Source organism: Trachurus trachurus (assembly GCF_905171665.1).
Source record: "Trachurus trachurus genome assembly, chromosome: 17".
NCBI lineage: Eukaryota > Metazoa > Chordata > Actinopteri > Carangiformes > Carangidae > Trachurus > Trachurus trachurus.
Window position 1 is genome coordinate 31,287,798 of NC_139900.1, and position 19,912 is coordinate 31,307,709.

Sequence of the window (19,912 nt, forward strand, 5' to 3'; positions counted from 1 at the left end):
CTTTGCCGAGGCGGATGGAGCGGTGCAGTTATGGTTGTGATTATGCAGATGAGGTGGTGCAGTGCAATTTTGGTACTCGTTTTGGCATGAAATTGTGTTTATGTGTTTCATCCCAACATAAAAATTTGTTGTGGCCTTAGTCAGTGAAAAAAAGAAGGAAAATTCATCTTTCATGTATGTTTTGCTTTGCCTCTTTCATTCTGACATACGTTTTTCATCTAGTGCACATTTCATCGCACATTAAAAAGAGTTTTTAATGCAATTACTGCGCTGAGTCTGCGCTGGCTCACATTAACGGGTGATTCTTATCAGGAATGTCTTCGGGACACATCCTGAATTCCTGTTAACAATGTTCACCCTGCTGCTGCCCATTTTCCAAAATTCATACACTGCACCTGTACTGGTTGTTTACCGATGTTTATACCTGCACAGTTTAAAAAAAAAAAAATGTTGGTCAGACCTATGTGCATTTGTGCCTTGTTTGTGGAAAAAGTACAAACTGCAAGGCAAGAGTTGCATGACAGGAGTGGCCAAGTTAGCATTACCGCTTGCAAATGAATATGCTAATATGTGACTAGTGTTGGCTGTACAGGCTTGTGTGATTTACTGTTATGAGTTTTTATTGGAAAGGACACAGACAGGCACATTTAGTAGGATTAGATCACTGGAAATGGCTTATGTTGATTTATTACAATATCACTGAACTGTAACCAGTTTATCAGCTGCTAAAGAGACATTTTGACTGACGCTGGTGGAGTTCTTTTGTTTGGGCATACCCAACACATGTACACATTAAAGAATTTGGAAAATCTGTGATAATAGAATTGTGATGAGAAAGTGGAAAATGATTTGTTTTTTAAGGGATTCTTCCAAATCTGATCAAATAGGCATTCGGTCTGTAACAATATTTATAATGGAGATCAGTAGGATTTGTTACTTGCTTGCATCTTGACTTGCTAAAAGTCTGAAGTTTGTTCCTCTTGTAATGTTATATATTTGAAGTTTTGAACTGTTTGGATCTAAATACATATGAAAGAATTTAATTCAAAAAGAAAACTATCTTTGCTGTAGAGCTTTAGTAAAAATTTCCAACCACAGTTGGTATGAACCTTGTCTGTGTGTACCCTCCCCTGCAGTTGTAGCCAAGCTTGCAAAGCTACTGAAAACTAGCCCACCAACAACATTGGCTGCCTGTATTGAATATGTGGCCATGTTTTGCACGTCGTAGCGGTCCATGGAGAGTTGCCCGTCCATGAAAGCATATTGCTTGCACATTGTGTGCATACTAGACATCTACATACACTACTTTGTATTAGGGAAAGGCTGTGTGGTCTTTTGTACTGCACTGCTTCGAATTTCTTGTAGATTTACCAGGAAGGTCTGTGAAAAAAAATAACAACATTCAGACACATTCCTCGGCAGTAGCCCGCTGCTATCTCTGGAACACTGACCACTTTGATTGACTTGACAGTGATGACCTTGCCCCATTCCCTTCCACCAGCATTCCGGTCAATGCGAGCAGAAGACAGGAGCACTGATAAGAAATGCACAGATGGGGAGATCTTGATGACAGATAGTTTCCTGCCCCTCACCTTCGATGAGGCCATTGTGCCTAGCACACTCAGTAGGGATATACGGTACAAGAGGGGGTCAATACCCGATAGCATAAGACAACAAAAACCTTCTTTGTGCTTTACCGTTTCTCCGACTTTCTTCTTGCTGCTGCGTACTTATTCAATTTCCTGCACGGCAGGAGAGAGGCCTCCTTATCTTAGACTGTTTATACCTGCAAATCGGCTGGTGGCCTTTTGTTTGCAGGTGACCCACCCTGAGGTGACATTTAATTCCTGGACAAAAAATGTGTGGTCATGCTCTATGGCACGGACTCCCAGCCTGAGGAGATTACTAATACAGTGAATGCAACAGAGCTGCATTCATTGCCTGTAGTGAGAGCTAGCCTCCAGACACAGAGGGAAAGAGAGCCAGCACACATCATTACACTGATTTGAATCATGTATTACCATTAGCCATGCAAAAGTGAGTGAAATGAACAAGAGACCCTTGGTAGCCGAACCAACAAGGAACCACTTTTGTCTTATATTTACACACAAGTCCCTCTCTGTCTGTTTCTGTCTCCTGCTCTGATTTAAGAGCACACATCAGACAATCTGTGCACACACAAGTCACGGAAAGCGCCCAAAAGCACATTTACCGAATCCCTCGTAATTTCTTTTATTGATTGCCTTCCTTTCCCCACTGTCAACATTAGTTTTTAACACCAGCATTTTCGCTGTAAATCACAACCAGCACGGTTAAAACAATGCGACCCGAGCTGTTATGACATCTCTGATATGAAGCAAGGACGACAGGTAGAGACAAAGACATTGTTTTCGAACAATTTCACTGTGTAAATATAATTGTAGCCTCCTCCTTCTTTTCTCTCTCTAACAGCAAGGGACTTTTTGTTCAAGTGACCCTTGTGCTCATTCACACACATGCTGTGTCTCCAATATCAGGCTGCCTTTAACAAATTACTGCTTAAAATGTATATTACAATTAGAAATAAATTGCTGGAGTGGCTATAAAAAAATCCCTGCCTCAGGTATTTAGTTAGAGCAACATCTGCTTTGATTGCTTTCACACAATGTCCCTTTGGTGTTAAATATTATATGCCTGCTTTTGTTTTTGCATGTTTATTTAGCTCTTGTGCTTTTTGTTCAAATGAAATTAGTTCTGACATGCCTCCAAGCTATTTAAAAGCACTGGGTGAACATTGAACCACACTGAAATCTAACAGGTTCTTGTTGACTGTGTAAATACTTTTGTCTCCGATCCAAACCTGATTCTCAGTGTTGGCAAACACCTCCCCACACTCAAAAGAAAGGAGAAAAAACATCTTTCTATAGTGTAGACTTGATTTTATTTGAAACCCTCCTGCTTCCTCTCAAGATTAAATGCATTACTTTGTTATGACAGCTGAACCCTCCTGTGAAGCAGTGAGTTACACCGAGCAAATCCAAAAGTTTAGATTCTGAGGCAAACTACTCTGTGGTTGTAAGCCGGACTCATCTATTATTTGAATTAGGCTGCCTGGAGTAAAAAAAACAAGTGCAGACAGCATTCAAGAGAGGAAAGAGTGAGGTAGGCATCTGGTCCAATGTTTATACAACTTGTTACCATAAGAGGTGTGAATTGAATGGCTCTGAGATGCTGCGAGCAAGAGAGATTTAAGGCATGCTTAACAAATGAAATCAAACTGTCAGAAAACCGTAGGTCCCAGCACATTAAATTAAGTGATTGTTCATCAGCTGGCCATATAACAGCGACTTTTACAACCACATCCAAGCACAAAATAAAAAATAAAGCCTCCCTCTGAAAGGGAAAAGGGTTCGTTCGAACATTCGCATATTGCATGGAAAGATTTCTTGCTCTTTTTTTTTGTTTTACCAAAAACGCACTCAGGAAATCGCTGTTGCAATAAATCTAGGATGACCCTATCAGGGGTGATATTGTATTTCATTTCCTCAGAGTGAAATACTGATCCAGGAGATTCATATGACTCCAGCTCATTTCAATTTCATGTTCTCTCATGATTCAGAACTTTTCAGCTCCTCTGTATTATTAAAACAACATATTGTTGCGCAAAGCTATACAGAAATATATCTGGTGTACTGTTTAGAAATTAAAAGGCCTGCGTGCTGCAGGGATAATGGCAAAGTGCTGACAAAACTGTATTGGTGAGTGGGTGGGGAAAAAAATCAAAACCAGAGAAATGCAACCATTTATCCATCTCTGTATATGGCTCCAAATCTGCAGGAAAGTCCATTCAATCCAGATGATGAACTCGGCCTTATTTCTCAAAATAGTCGAGCAGAATTTCCACGCAAGACTGATATTTCAGATTTTTTTCCCCTCTCTCTCTGTGCTTGTTCTCGTCACACAGATTGACCAGTCATCTGTGAATCTCCCATGGTTTAGCTGATAATTCATGATCGCCCTGCCATGGACCCGCAGCATTCAATATGAATTATAAAATGGCAAGCCAAGCATATCAATGGATGACAGACTGGATGTGTATGGCCCGGGGCCAGAGAGAGAGGAGTTAGAGCACAATAGCTTCACCCATTCAGTCAACCCCAGGACTGGAAATACCAGTGTGGCACTAGGGAGGGTCTTCTGTCAGCACAAGGTATGGCACTGCTTGAGACAAATGTTGGGCTGAGACGCATAACCTTCACAACCTTATGAGGAGGGGGGAATGGGGGGGGGGGGGGGGGGGGGGGGGGGGGCATAGACAGGCTGGTATACTCAAGCGTGGAATATTTCACAATCATAAAAAGGAAAAAGAAAAAAGTAAAAACTCCCTCTGAGAGAAATTTACAGTGTCAATCCAGAGCAGCAGGAGGGCTCGAAAAGCAACAGAAAAAAACAGACGGAAATTCTTCTGAGGAATCTATTTCTGCTTCTGCATTTTCCCTGTACTGTGATTTTTGTGTCTACTGGCTAATAATTAAAAAAATATGCATATTAATGACTTTTATACATATGCTCTGCCCATGTTTGAACACTTAGAACCTAAACAAACACTACCTCTTTTCTCTTGATCCCTTTCTCTGTGGAAACGACACAGTCATCAAACACAAACCACTTAATCTTATACATTTCCCTCTTGTGCAGTATTCAGATACGAATACCGAGGTGCCCGCTAGCCTTTTGGCATTTTAACACAACAGCTGACTAAAAGTGTTGACACTGACTGCACAATATAATCCCCCTCCTAAATCTGTCTTTCTTTACTTTAAAGACTTAGATAACAGCTTCTATTCCTTCACAGCAGGTATGTGCCTTTGCACTCACTCCACCTTTGTGTCCGCCGCCATTGAATCTGGTCGTCTTCTTTCATATCTACAGACTGGGCGGTCTGAGACATCTAAAACAAATCTGATACCTGCATGACCTAGTTTATTCTAGCAGGAGAGTCGTTTTATAGATCGGTTATATAATGGCACGAGGATATATGGAAGAAATGGAGTACAAGTAATAAGAACAAGGAAGAGCCTACGTATATGCAGAATTTAGTGTGATGTTTCACGTCTTCTTTATAACAATTTTAAATATTAAAAACATAAAAAATTGGCATCATTTGAATCTATAATTCAAAAGATGATCATGAAATCAAACCCCATTTGACGATTAGGCAGTGAATGTATTTAAATCCGCTAATTACTTCTTCATATAGTAGTTTTCATTGTTAGGATTGGAGTCCGCCTGTAAAACCTAGGATTAAAATTGCCCACCTACGCATGAGGGGTCTGCAGGAAATTATGCATACATGTAATCCAGCGTTACTGTTTATAGTTTTATCTCACTGATATCCGGCTTGCCTCTTGGTGTTAACTCTCCCACAGCCGTCTCAGAGATGCTAATGCAAACCAAACATCTCCCACTGCTGCTGCCTCCCATTTAAAATGCTAAACTGGGGATTCGTGGGGCGGATTTCATTGAAAAAGCAGTCCCAGGAAGTGAAATATGGGCCTGTTCGTCACTGCTGCTAGTGTTAACAGTGACATCTCATTAGCAAAAAGTGACTCCAGAAAATGAGAAAACAGTCATTTTTGGTGGAGGTGGTGGAGAAAATCTCCACCACCTCAGCAAGGTATCCAGCTTTACTGCACCCTGGTGGTTTGTTAGAAACTTATTTGCACCATGTGCAGCAAGAAATGTGACTGCAGCTGCTCACAGCATCATGGAAAAACAAAAACATTTATTCACTTTTATTTAAAGCTGTGATAGCTGACCTTTGAAGGAGAAATGGTGCAGCTGTAGGCAGAGAGCTTATTTATCCATTGGGGCAGCAGCATCATGTTTCTGGCCACCAGGCAAATGTAAGAACAATATTCATTCTTCTTCTAGCTCTGATTTTGGTCTCTACCAGTTCATGGGGAAAATATTTTGTCTCTTTTGCTGTTATATGTTCACCAGCTTGTCTCTGACTGTCCCTGTCTTGTTTGGTCCTGAGAAGGTAGCGTATGGTGGGTTTTTTTTTTTTTTTTGGAGCCTCTCTATTTGAAGACAGATGTCTGCTGCTGCAGCTGAAAACCATACTGTAACAGCAGTGAGAGTGAAGTATAGCAGAAATATTAATTTTTTTATTCTAGCGCAATACATATACAGTGAGTCGACCATGTGTATGTAACACTGTGTAAAAATTGATTACTGTCAAAACAGAGACCTGGCTGGGGTTCATTCTTCCCACTGAATGGAAAAGTCAATACCAGGAGAGAGAAAAATCACTTTCTTTTCAGGTATGTCAACGAGCATTTCAAAGAGTGAGGAATGTTTTGGGTGAATACGATAACCTGATTATACTCTCTCCTGGTGAGGGACAGAAGGTAATTATCAGGTCGAGCTTTCGTTGCAGGAAACAAAGATCATAAGCGCTGGGATGCGACCCTCAGGGCTGGACAGGCTGAAGGTGAGTGGCATGTGGATAGAACCAGATATTGTTTTCAGACTACCACACACACACACACACACACACACACACACACACACACACACACACACACACACACACACAAACATTCCTTTATTAATGGATGGGCAAATATGCATTCTTTGGCTTGAGCATCCTCATATCAGCTGAAACCTAATAGCTGCACTTTCTACATACCCAAGAAGTGTTCCCCTTTAAGAAATTCAACAAGACTATTCATCTCAGTTTCTAAGCTTGGCTAAATCATGGGGCTATTCTTCAAATGCTTCACAAAGACTCTTCCATATTATCTACAATTGCTAATCTAAAAGAAATGCATCTCTGTTTGAAAGAATGCAGGGATAGCCTGCTCCATAGAGATCTGTCTCTGTTGACAAATCGTGCACCAAAGCCAGACTTTAAATATAACTGGAGGAGAAATGTATCACAGACCAAAACAGCAAGAGAGAATAAAAAGGAAAACTCTAAACTGCAAAGGAATCCCTCAAAATAATGTGCCTCAACATCTATCCATAATCAATGCTTGGCACACAAGCATGTGATTTTGGGTTACTTTGTTTCTCCAGTACAATGGGACAAAAGGGGGGGGGAAATGTAATGATCATCATTAAGCAGACATACCAACATCAGTGGCTTTGATGGCTCTCTAACAGACGGAACTGTTTTGTGACAATACTTGTAATTATAGCCAAATGTACTAATCAAATGTGAGGGAAGGAACCAAAAAAGAGCCTTGGGATGTCATTGCAGATAATTAAAAGCACTGACACATTCTTTCACAGTTCGTCACATTGGCTCTGAACCAAGTGAAGTGCCCTGGTTTTTCCATGGCTTCAGGTGTACTTGGCTGATCAGAGGGATCAGATTTAGGTGCAAATTAAAAAAAAAATCAGTTCTCTGTCACACCAGAGTTTCAAAGTCCACCCAGACCATTATAACGGTCATCAGAAAAGCCACAGTTATGACCCTTTAGTGGAAGGACTCTGTCACACTGAGTGAGTGTTGCTCTGGATGCAAGGAAATGTGTCAGTGAAAGTGTCCATGGATTGCCAGGAATATTCAATGAGTTCGGCATAATGTGTTTGAAATACATTTTTCAAACTCCAAGGGTAAAACCACTGAAGAAGAACTTGGCAACCTTGCTACATAACAGCTCTTCACTCCTTTTATGCGGCCACAACAATGTGTGCTAATAAATTCAACACATTTCAGCAGAATAATAAGAGGCTTCTCGAAAAGTTGACCAAAATCACATTACAAACTACTTTTCTGCAACACAACTCCATGGTTACCTACCTTGTGAGAAGTGAAAGCAAACAAGAAGGAGCAAGAGGCAGTGAAACACTGGACACCTCCACAGTGCAGAGGCCATTGTGCGCTGTGTGCAAACAATCCAGGAGCCTGATGGCTAATAATAGTCGTTCAACGTGTTGCGGTAGGGGAGCGGAGAGCTGCAGCGATGTCAACGATCAGTAGTTCTTGGAGAAGCATCAGCAGTCATCTTCTCATCTGAAAGAAAGAAAAGGAAAGAGTGTGAAAAATGGGAGGACATGGATGGTCATGATTTAGCATCACCAACAGCTTCTGCTATTGTTGGTGCAGTTTTTCCCTCTGGCTCCTGCAAGTGAGCACCGCAACACAAGAAGTCATGTGCAAAATCTCAACATCCCAACAAACAAACGCTCCTGACTGCTCTTTGATTGAGCAAACAAAAGCATTTTTCAAAAAGAAATATCAAAACTTTGTTCCCCCGGTGTTTATGGGGGGCGCCGACAAACAAAAGGAGATAGCGTGCCTGGCGCTCGGTACTTATTCAGCGCTCGGCGGTGTGTTACAACTGAATGTTTACACTGCCTCATTCTCCCAGTCTTCCCTGTTCCACCTTCCCCATTTACTCCCCAGATCCCGGCGGGAGAATGCTTGTCGCTCCGGCAACACGTTCACATAGGACGCCATTAGAGACACGACTGCTTTGTGAGCTACTTTTGTCTCCCTTCCTTATCAAGGGGTGGCAAAAACACTGTCCTTTTGTCTGCAAAAGCAGCAAAAGGTTAGAGCCTGAGACAGACTAACACAGCAGACAGATAAGCTGCTTACCAAAATCAAACACCGAGGAGGGATGTGTTGTGTCACATGTGAAATGCCACACACACAAACACACACACAGACACACACACACACATGCACACATCAAACTCTCATATGCATGCCTGCACAATGGTACGGCCAAGGACATGCACACTCCTGCATGATGTGGACGCACAAGCAGGGGAAGCATCAGCACACCCACTCAAGCATATACACACACACACACATGTATTGTATCTTGTTTATTCTATTGTGGTTGCTATCCAACATCTCCCTAAGGCACACACACACACACATATGTAGCCACATTGTACACAGGATCCGTCACTTGGTAGCCGTAGCTTTGCAGAGGAGAGTGAATGTTTCCCATTTCTGTATGCTGCTCCTTCACAGCCACCCGTCAACCACCCTGATTATTTTATAATGAACCTAAATTTGAGCAGCAGAGCAGTCAGCTCTGATCGCTCTCCGGGCCTCACTAATGTGGTCGGATATTTTTGGCAACATGAAAACCCACAAAACATGGGAAGCTTTCACATTAGCATACTGAGTAATAATTTAAGTCGCTTTTGGATTGATTCTATACATGACCAATGCCTGTTCAGGGCATAACGCTTGAATAAAAAGCCCAACTGGATCTCCACCTAGCCTGACGCAGCCTGAGAGTATTTATTTTCATTTGAGGTCACCCTGGCCCGACCAGTTGTGCAGCACAGTCCGTGCCAAGGAGGCGCACATAGAGCAAACTTATAATTTATCAGTTAAACTTGGGTGGTTTTTACAGGAATTGTGGTTTTATTTGTCTTCCATTTGTTTATTTTCCAGTGGCGCCGAACCAGATCAGATAAGACCAAAACTGGAGGATACTTGCTCCGCTCCACGGGAAGTCTCACCCCACGTGTAGTGAGACAGCTTATACTCAAGTCTTCTAACAACAACACTGCCACCAGTTCAATATTGGGCAGAGCTCCAAATCTCCAGGGACGCATGTGACTTCTTCCTCAGCCATTTATCATCTCCAAATATGAGGCCCGGGGCCATGGGGGTAACCATAATGGTGTTTGACAGGAGGAGATTGGAAACTGTTGGGGGGACATCCCCCAGCCGCTCTGGCCTGCTGGGCATTCTGAGCCACTCAGCCCCTGCAGACACCAGGGGCGAGAGCCAGCCAGGCCTCACGAATGCAGTCTTGCCCTCAACACCCCGGGGTTCTTTCTCCTGATCGGCCGTCGTCCCGCTGAGTAACATGTCTCCTTTCTCTCTTAAGCTGGTGGAGGACACAGCCATGCTCATCTTCCTAAAACACTGTTTTGTTTGGTGCTATTTCTGCACTGAATTGGTCTGGACTTGAGATAAAAGGATTAGGCGATTAACATTAAGATGCTTTACACAAGTACTGACAGATGAATCATAATTTCACATCAGGGGACAGGGGGGGGGGGCGGAGGACGATCATTGGGGAGGGGGCTAAGATGTTCTCAAGCAGAAAATGGTTTGAAGAGGTAAGTGAGGCATCGTTAACCCCTCGCAGATTGTTTTGAGGAGTTATCTGCACCAGGCACCCCCCCCCCCCCCCCCCCCCCACTCCTGAAGCCTGGGAATTGAGGTTACTTGTTTCTCGGCCAACGATTTTCACATAATGATTATCATGTTCTACTGAGGCTGATGTGTAGAAAATAAAAGGGTGCACGCTTATGAATAACTGTCGCCACCTACACCAAATCTAATGAGCTCAAACGTGTAACATACACCAGAAGACCACTGACTAATTACAATTTATTTATTTTCATCTGCGCCTTGAGCTCCTTTTTTTCCCCCAAAATACAAGAATATATGTTCCCCCTGGTTTTCTCTTTCTATTAACAGTATATCTTTCTGGAAATAAGACAAAAAAAAATCCCACCAGTGAAATGAAAAATGGTATGCAAACATCCACAACATCTGTTTTTCTTTTGTCTCCTATGCATACACAGTGGAAACCCAAGGAGAGAAATCTATCATCAGTTAAGATAATGGAGAAAATCACAGTCCACAGCAAATTTTTCACATCAGCCTGATAGAAATAATAAGCAAGCATTTAAAAGAGGACGGCAAGCAATTAAAACATAATTAAAATAAATGGATAGAAGGAGACAGCCCACATGTCTTAACATGAAATACAAGGCTGTGTGCAACAGCCGGCTGAATGAATGTGAGGCTCCTTTGACAAAGCTTGTGTCTGCCTCACTCACAAGCTGGAGAGGAGTCCGGTGAAAGAGAGAGTGAGAGGAAGGGGGGAGTTTTGGGAGTTTGTAAGCCGGGTGGGACTAAATGGATGGGAGAGGGAGAGCAGAGGAGGAGAAGAATGGAAGGGGGAGAAAGAAAGGGGCGGTGGGGTCACTGAGGAGGATTGACAGCCTGTGAGTATGGCCTGACCTCCTGGGTTCGCCTCCAAGTTTTCTCCACAGGCTTAGAGAAGACAAAAATAAAGCCCAGGAATGTTAATTTATTTTCAATTGTCAACGCCGAGAAGAGAGAGATAAAGAGCGCATACATACATATCAAGTAAGACTGGAACAAAACTAATGCGCAAGTCCAAGTGTAAGCTGAAAACCTACAAGTGAAATAGAGATCTGGCTCTGTTGAGCTGCATCTTGCCAACACAATGATTCGTCTTCCACTCTTTGAATAACTACTAATTTGGAGAACTTTCAGCTCCACCCCCATGCCCTACATTCAGGACAAAAAAAGACGCACATGTGAGAGGGGAATTTCAAACATCAGAAAATGGTTGATGGGCAAGAAGTGGGAGACAGGAACTACAGGAACTAAGAAAACACAGCCTGCAGACACTTTTCTTTCTGTCCTCGGTGCACCCTGATGTTCCCAAGAAACTCTTTTGTCATGACAGTCCTGTCAGGGGTGCGCTTTCAGCCCCTGCAGGGACATGATGTCATTTCCTTGGCTCCATCACTGATGTAGAGAAGTTGCCATCAACTGCCAGAAACAGAGATGGGATAAGATATACAACTATTAGGATAACAAGGTTATAAACTGTGGTTTACAGCTGCACACACTGAAACAGTGAAGGCTTTTCTAATGTTTTTGTAGCTGAAACTATTTGTTGATTACCTGATTAGATGATCAGCTGAAGATTACAACTTTTTTCATTTTCCACCAAATGTGAATTTTTTCTAGTCTAGTTTAGTTTCCTATGATGGTGAAATATTATATTTCTGGGCTATTTAGCTATTTTTGGACATGTTGGATTTATCAGTGCTCATCTTGATTAGAAGTAAAAGTGGTTTGAACTTTTAAGAGCAACGCGATATCCCAAAGCCAAACCTGCTTTGTTCCATTTTGCATGTACAGTCTGCTGCAGTGTTTGCTTTAGGGCTGCAACTAATGATTCATCTAATGATTATTTTCTCAACTAACAGTTTGGTCCAAAAGAGAGAAAAAAAAGTGAAAATAATGAAAAATGTCTATAATAGTTTCCCAGGGTCCAAGGCAACATCATTAAATGTCCAATGATATTCAGAAATGTTTTTCTTTTTTCTTTTGACATTTTTTGGCTGCTTTAAAAATGGCTGGAACAATTGATTACAAAAAAGTATATTCATTTTATGCTAAATGACTACAGAAGTTAATCAACTAATCTTTTCAGCTGCAGTTTGCTGGAATATTTTTGGGAGGTTTCTACTGCTACACTGATTTTAAGTTTTGGATTAGCTCCAAAAATCCAGTGTGTGTTACTTGTTTCATTATAATTACTGCTTGATTCAAAGCTTAATACAAATAATTTGTTTACAGGTGTTTAATAGATCAGAAAACTTCTGTTCGAGGCTGGGTCGGAATGAGTTCCTGTGGCATTCAAACATGCAGAAGTCCAATTCAAGTTACTTCAGCTGCGGCTTTTATGTTTTAGGATAAATGGCGCTAGATTAAAAGGGGACCTTGGAAAAGGAAACGCTTTTAAGCTGAAATGTTCTTCAGCGCAGCTCAAAAAGCCCAAACAGAAAAACTGAAAGGTGCAATGCTTCACCATTTTGTTGAGAGCGCACAACAGTTCGTGTGTTTAGCGGCTCTCAGCCAAATGATTGAGGCAGTAGATAAGATAGAGTGCCGGCGGGCAGATGGACGTAGTGAAACAGAGAGGGGTGAGCAAAGAAGCTTATTTAAGTGAAGAGAACAAAGAAGACCCCTGCTGAACCACCAGGTTAGTGTCAAGCAAAATGAAGAGGTGGTGGTGTGTTCAAAGGAGCTGTGTGGAGGAGCAGACCCCCGCAAAAAAAGGGTAAAAGTGGATGTTTCCGACGAGGTTCGTAGCTGAAATCACTTGTCAACGGAATAATGGAATCTGCCTGAAAAAAAAACCCGCTCCACTTATTATCTCTGTCTAGTTCATCAATCAGTAGTCACGTTGTGATTTTTAGGAAAATGCAGCTTTGGAGTGGTTCAGATGAGTCTGTGCCTGCTACTTATTTCATCATCATTACTGCTCCTGTTTGACAAGATGCAAACGCTGCATGTTTGGCATATTGATAGCTGATCTAAATGACTAATACGTCGTCAGAACCGCTGGAGATTATTTCTCTGACACACACCTGATTAATCGACTAATCACTTTCAGCTGACTTTATTATGTAAACAATGGCTGGCTATGCATGCGGATATGCTTTTGGATTCTACAATGAGTATCTTTTCTGCCAAAATGGAGCTAAGAATAAGAAATAACAATAATAATATGAAAGGGAAAAACTGACTCATGTATCGTTTCATTTAATTATGTTCAGCTACAGGCTGCTCTTGAGCTCAGTAGCCATGTCTGCTTGGCATTGAAATGAATAGGCTGACCCCGGAGCAGTTGGTTAAGCAGTAGGGTCACCGCAGAGGAACAGAGAGCAGCTCCACACTGACACAAAAAACAGAGAGCTTTTTCCTTTCAATCAGTCTCTTCATAAATTTACTGAAAGCTTCACTACTCACCTCCGCCACCCATAAATCTGGCACTCCCCTGCATGCGCTTCATTCACACACACAAACACACAGCTCACCTCCAGCTCACTCCACTGTTTGAGCACAATTTTTATAAGGGAAAAAAATTATAATTGACTTAGCAACGTCAATCCCCCTCCCCCCCCCCCTACACACACAACTAATTCATTCAGCCCTTCAACACATTTCCAGCAGGAGACGTGTTGATGTTCACACCTCCTGGGGAAAACTGTACTGACACCATGTTAAATTTTTACACAGCATAGCCCCATTCAGAGTGCATTAGTTTTCAGTATAATGTACGTAAAGTAACTGCTAATACGTAACATCTGTGATGTTAATGAACAACATGCAGGCGAGGAGAAAGCGGAGTAATCAGTCTCCAGCATTACAGAACCTCCATTCATGTGCTGCCATCGAAACAAAAATGTATTACAACAATCAAACATAATTTCCGCAACTGACAGCAACTTGTTTAAACAATGACAAAGCGGCAAAGGAGGAGAAATGTTGCATCTGGACCGCAGTGATCTCAGTTTGGGGCTGGAGCCAGAGAAGTGTGTGGAGTCCTTCTCCCCCACCCTGAAGGAAATGACACATTATTTGCAAACTATCTCAGGGTTGTCATTTCGGATGGGACTAGCTGAGGGGTTTATCAGAGGTAATTTCTGTCCGGCACGGGAGGTCCCAGATTTGGCCGGCCGCTAAAATCCACACAAACTTACTGACATGGCAAGATTCAGATGGGAGCTAAAAATGTACAGACATGCTCCCATTTTCGATTATGTCCCCCACCCCATCCCATCCCCATCTCCACCCGCTGCAAAAACTAATCCCATCCAAATTGGGCTCCTGACATAGTGCTACAATGACAAAGTGACACATTTGTTGCCAAAAGCAAAGAGCACGAAGTTTTCACTTCAAAATATATGCAAACTGAGGAAACACGATTAATCTTCGAGGGGACTTACAGAACAATAAATCTGGAGGGTTACAGGGGCGTGTAGCTACTTATATATTTATCAATCCAGGTGAGAGTTGATGAGAGTTACCTTGAAGTTTTTGCACATTTCATCATTATTGATTAATTACTACCCTTGAAATGAAAAGCAAAAAGCAAAAAAAAAAGTCAGTCAACCACAAATTAATAAGAAACTATTTTGATGATTGATTAATCACTAAATTCTTATTCTACTTTGCTGCTTTTTCTTGTCTTGCATGAATATCTGAGCTGAAAATGAATATCTTTGGGTTTTGGAGCAAACGCCTTTGAAAGCCTTTGTCAGCGTGAGCTCAAGGTCATTGTCATTTTTTTGTTCTTTTCTTCAATTTAACAGGCCACATTATTAAATAATGATCACGAGGAGTCAGTTCTCTCAAATCAGCTTTGGATAAAACACGTGTAACACCAGCCTTGATTCTTCCACATCTGCCAGTAATATAGGCATCTACATCGCCTGCTTGTATTTCAGCCGCACAGCTGCTATGTCACCCAAGTGTCTTGTGTCACATATAGCGAGACTTTATTTTTATCAGAAGAACATAAACTGTTAAGCAGATATTTCACATCATCCAAACAAGCTGCTGTGCCTCTCCTGACATGCGGATTTACACTTCATGCTCGGTGCGTTTTCCTGTTGATTTTAAGAGACTATTTAAAGTTATATGGCCACACAGACAACTTCACAGCTCCCCTCGCATACACTGATACATTCATCCTCTTGGTTTCGGCTCCCTGCAGTGTGTTAGTTTGAAGTTTTGTTCAACTTAAAGTGTATTTACTGTCCAAAATCCGGTCTGCTTCACATTACCTATGCATGATCAGCAAATGGGGCTGCATTCCAACTGTGGACGGTTTGTGTGGTCTCCATTCATTCAGTGTCTGAAGTGACTGACATGCATTAATTCGCCTTAATTCAGGGCTGTCATGTGGCCTCAGAGGCAGCATGATAGCTATCGAGATTTTTGCATGAGAATTTGTGAAGTAACGTGAGTCCAAGTTCAGTGTGGGAAGCCATAAAACGAAAAGGTCACAGTCACAAATCACTTCACACAAGAGCTGGAATCACTGCAGTAATATTAGTAAGAATATTTCCCTGATAGCAGTAGACTAGCACTTATTCAACTATAGCCTCCTAGATGACATGAAGCTGAATTATTCCCTCTTGAACACTGTAACCTTCACGAAGGTCGGATTTACTGCAAGGCTAATGTATCAAACTCCATTTGTTTTAGCTATGTATTTCACTGGTAATTCTGTAATATCATGATATAACAAATCTATAATAGTCTAGCATTGAATCAATTAGTTGATTAATTGATTAGTAAAAAAAAAATTGATATGATTCCTCATTTCAGTCATTTAAAATCAATATTACCCTTTTTTTCATTCTGCAAAGTAAGAATCAGTTTCAAATCATTGTAAATTGAATATTTCAGGATATCCGACTGTTCTCCTATTTTGAGACATTCCCAAATTCTGATGGTAACTTTTTACGATTGTGACAAGCAACATTTTTAGAAATAAATAATTTTACAATTATTTAAAAGAAATACAGTAAATACTGAACTGATGAAAATAATCATAACTTGCAGCCCTTGATATGAAGAAAATTAATTGTGTTTTCATTTTGTGCTTTGAATCTAACACAATAAAACATGTTCATTTGAACTTAATTAGAATCGCTAATTTGGGTAAAACTGCATTGTGAAACAGTATTTGAATGCGCCATAATTCAGTGTAGTCTATACATTATATCATTGCCACTATCTTGCAGCCACGCAACACACATAACATGACATATGAAAACACTGTATGAAACTGTATATAAATAAGTTTTAAAGCCTTTTACTGTATAAATAGCAGGAAGCTAATGAGCAGATGGAGGAGCTAGTGGAGCAAAGTCTTGAGGAGTGTAATTTTCTCACACAAGTTCGGTCTCTCTCGTCGTGTGAGTGGTTCAGGAGGTGGAAATCAACACCACACTCCACTCTGCAGGATTTCCAATGATGTTAAAATGATGTTTAGATCTGGTGACGGGAGGGGGGGGGGCCTTACCAGGAATTTCATTTAATTCATGAAACCACCGCAGCACCTGGTGCAGCTACGGTAGTCCAGTAGAAATTGCCTCATATACCTCAACCATTACAAAACCGTGTGGAGTAATCGTCGGTCCTAATGAGTCCCACGAGATGGCTGCCAATACTATTACAGACCCACCGCCACGTTTCAAGAGTCGACAGACATCTTCTGGTTCTCACTGCAGGTAAACGCATCAGGATAAAGGGTGAGAAACGTTCAAAGTTGTAATTATTTTTCTCCATTTTTCAGTCCTTTCCTTTTTACATCAGGTAACCTTCTGCATTGTTTGTGACTCGGCCTCATATAAAAGCTCTCTTTAGGGCATCAGCATCATCAATAACTACTTTCTGGAATAAAAACATAATATTTAGATGAGGATGTTATTTTTTCATGTTTCTGAGGTCAGAGTTTTATTGTGTTTACCAGGTATACTCATATGTTCATGTGTATGTGTGTCAGTGAGCTTTGATTCACACTCATGCTTCTTGTTTGAACTTTTAACACTTTTTCAGCTCATCAAAATAGTACCAGCTGTCGGATGCTGAAAAATTCATACTCTAGTCGCTCGTTATTACAGTTGAAGGTTTGTGATGTAAAGCAGTAGTATTTGTTGTTTCTGACTCTTCTTTTACCTTTTTCTTTTTTTTGGTTTGGTTTCTACCAACTCCTTGGGGAATTATCTGGATCCACAATGTTCACCGGCTGTTTGCAAACTGTGTGTGTGTGTGTGCTGTTTGGTGCTGAGCAGGTTGTGTAAAGTCAGTTCATCACAACAACAACAAAAAAACTGCGCAAAATGACACAGTGAGAACTGTGAAATGAACCCAAACAGCCAAGTTGCTAGACACTTAGACGTTTCACAGAACAGAGCAGATTTGAATGATTAAGCTTCATCATCATGCACGACCCCTTTCACATTACAACTACTCATCTGAACCACTGTTACATTCAAATATTGATTAGTGCAGCAGCTTTAAAAAGGGTTTCTATTCTGTCTGCACAACACAAATGCAGACGGTGTGACTGTCAGACTGTTCCCAATTACTTTAGCTTCTGTGGCCAATGAGCAGCGTTTCAAGTGATGACTGTTCATGATTTCAGACTAAAATAAGATGATTAGCCTCTTTTGAAGCTGGCGCATAACTGATTTCACTAGATATTATTAACCGTGGACGCAACTGAAAATGTGTTAAATTTATTTATTTATTTATTTATTATTATTTAGGTGTTCGATAACCTGTTCACTGTGTGTGTGTGTGTGTGTGTGTGTGTGTGTGTGTGTGTGTGTGTGTGTGTGTGTGTGTGTGTGTGTGTGTGTGTGTGTGTGTGTGTGTGTGTGTGTGTGTGTGTGTGTGTGTGTGTGTGTGTGTGTGTGTGTGTGTGTGTGTTTGGAATTAGTAGTAAAAATATTCTGTGAATGTTTCAGAGATAGCTGCAAAACAGTATTAAGTTCATGGTAGATCCAGGTAAGGACAGCTGAACCTGATTATGATTTTCTTTTCTTTTTTTAAAAAAATCTATTTATCTGAAACATAATTAAAAATACTTCATGTTGATACTGTGCGAGTCTGGTCACATCACACAAATACAGTGTTTATTCCAGACTGATTATTCTGAATTACTGCACTGATTAGAAAAAATCCTTCTCTGGAGATGCAGTATTTCACTGCGGCTTAAAATATCAAGCTAATATCTTTTAGCCATATTGCCCGGCTCTACCATTTGGCTGTATTGAGTTGGAAATGAGCCATGGACTTAATATGCACACACCCGCTGTAGGCCTGGGTGGGTTTCGTGCTTGTTTTCAATTCAAAGTCATTTCTTCTCAGTGTTGATTTCTATTCATTTATCCACACACTCTGTCTGTTCCTTTGGAGACCAAAACACAGGCATCAATCTGCAGCATTTCTTGTGGGAAATGGGAGCTGGCTGGACTTGTTTTTCTTGTTTCTTTGTACATAATTCCTTTCCTGTTCTTTTCCTGTCTTCCCCAACACACTCTCGTGGTTATTATTTAAGAGTTACTGCCCCTGATTCAGCTGTAAACCTCTTCATTTTCATTTTCAAAGATAGACCACTGCAGATTTTTCCAGTGGTTCTGAAATGTCTCCAACATTTACGGCAGATAGACTCATCCACAGGGACCCTGAGCTGCAGCAAGTCAAAATGAGCAGACATATTACACAGTTACACAAAATAATCTCTAAACATTCAGATATGTTTATAAAAAACGGCATCAATCGTGGAACTCTGACAAGATTTAATGGTTTTAACGTTCCAACCAATGAGATTGGGAGAAAAGTTGAATCATTTGGGTGCTAATAACGTCCACATCTCTAAATCAATGTTAAAATGGAATCTAAAATGTCTCTTAAGGGACAATACGGTGTGCCAAATTATACGCCTTACCAGTATTTCCATGAGTTTGCTCTGCTCGTTCCATTGTAATGCAAACTGGAGGGCCTTGCAAGTGCATAGAGAATGAACCTGGACAATGACGAAAGTGCCCGCCATAGGAATAAGGACAGCTGTCGGCGTGCACGGGTGTATTTAGCAGTTACGGACGGCTATTACTGAAATGCAGCTATGAGTGCAACAGACGAGAGACACACAACACACACACAATCATGAGGCGTCTGCAGCATATTACACAGTTTGTCATTCAGGGTCAAAGGAGCAGTTCAGACCTCTTTCTCCCTTTTAAAAACAGTTGTGTGGTTTCTGCTTCCAAGAAACAGTCGTAAATACTGTTTCTGCAAAGATATAACAATACACAGGCTTCAGCTCCACCTCCATCATCCATTCTTACAATACCCTGATCAATAGTTTGGTCTATAATACATGAGCCCATGTGCCCTTCTTGTTGTTTTATTGGTCTTTTTCATTAGTTGGACGGACCATCAGTCCAAACCTCACAGATATTCAGCACCATAAAACAGAGAAAACCCATCCAGACACCACAGTGAGTGGATGGCGCTCTTACCAGAAAGTGGTTGCAAATTCATTTCCCTTCTATCAACTACTCAATTAATCAACTAATCGTTTCAGCTGGAGTGGCTACATAGTTTAATTGTTTACTCAAACTCAAACAAAATAACTTATTTTGTTCTCCACCTGACAGCTTCACGTCACGTCACATCACATCACATCACTGTCTGCGCATGCTGTTTCAATAAAAGCACCTAACTTGAAACATTTGTTGCGACAAAATATTAAAATAGACGAGCCAGAGTGGTACGTGCGCTCCCATATAAAAACAACAAATGTAA

General features: G+C 41.2%; 1 protein-coding gene across 1 annotated transcript in view; it reads right to left on the reverse strand.

The window, feature by feature from the left end:
* Positions 1-19,912, reverse strand: part of adgrl2b.1 (adhesion G protein-coupled receptor L2b, tandem duplicate 1) — a gene marked incomplete at its 3' end in the record, with an annotated part of 126,447 nt that overhangs the window by 53,515 nt on the left and 53,020 nt on the right. Inside the window, exon 4 of the mRNA XM_083991109.1 lies at positions 7,793-8,005. Coding sequence (XP_083847235.1) covers positions 7,793-7,868 — 76 coding nt within the window. The 5' untranslated portion in view covers positions 7,869-8,005. The remainder of the gene's footprint in view (positions 1-7,792; positions 8,006-19,912) is intronic.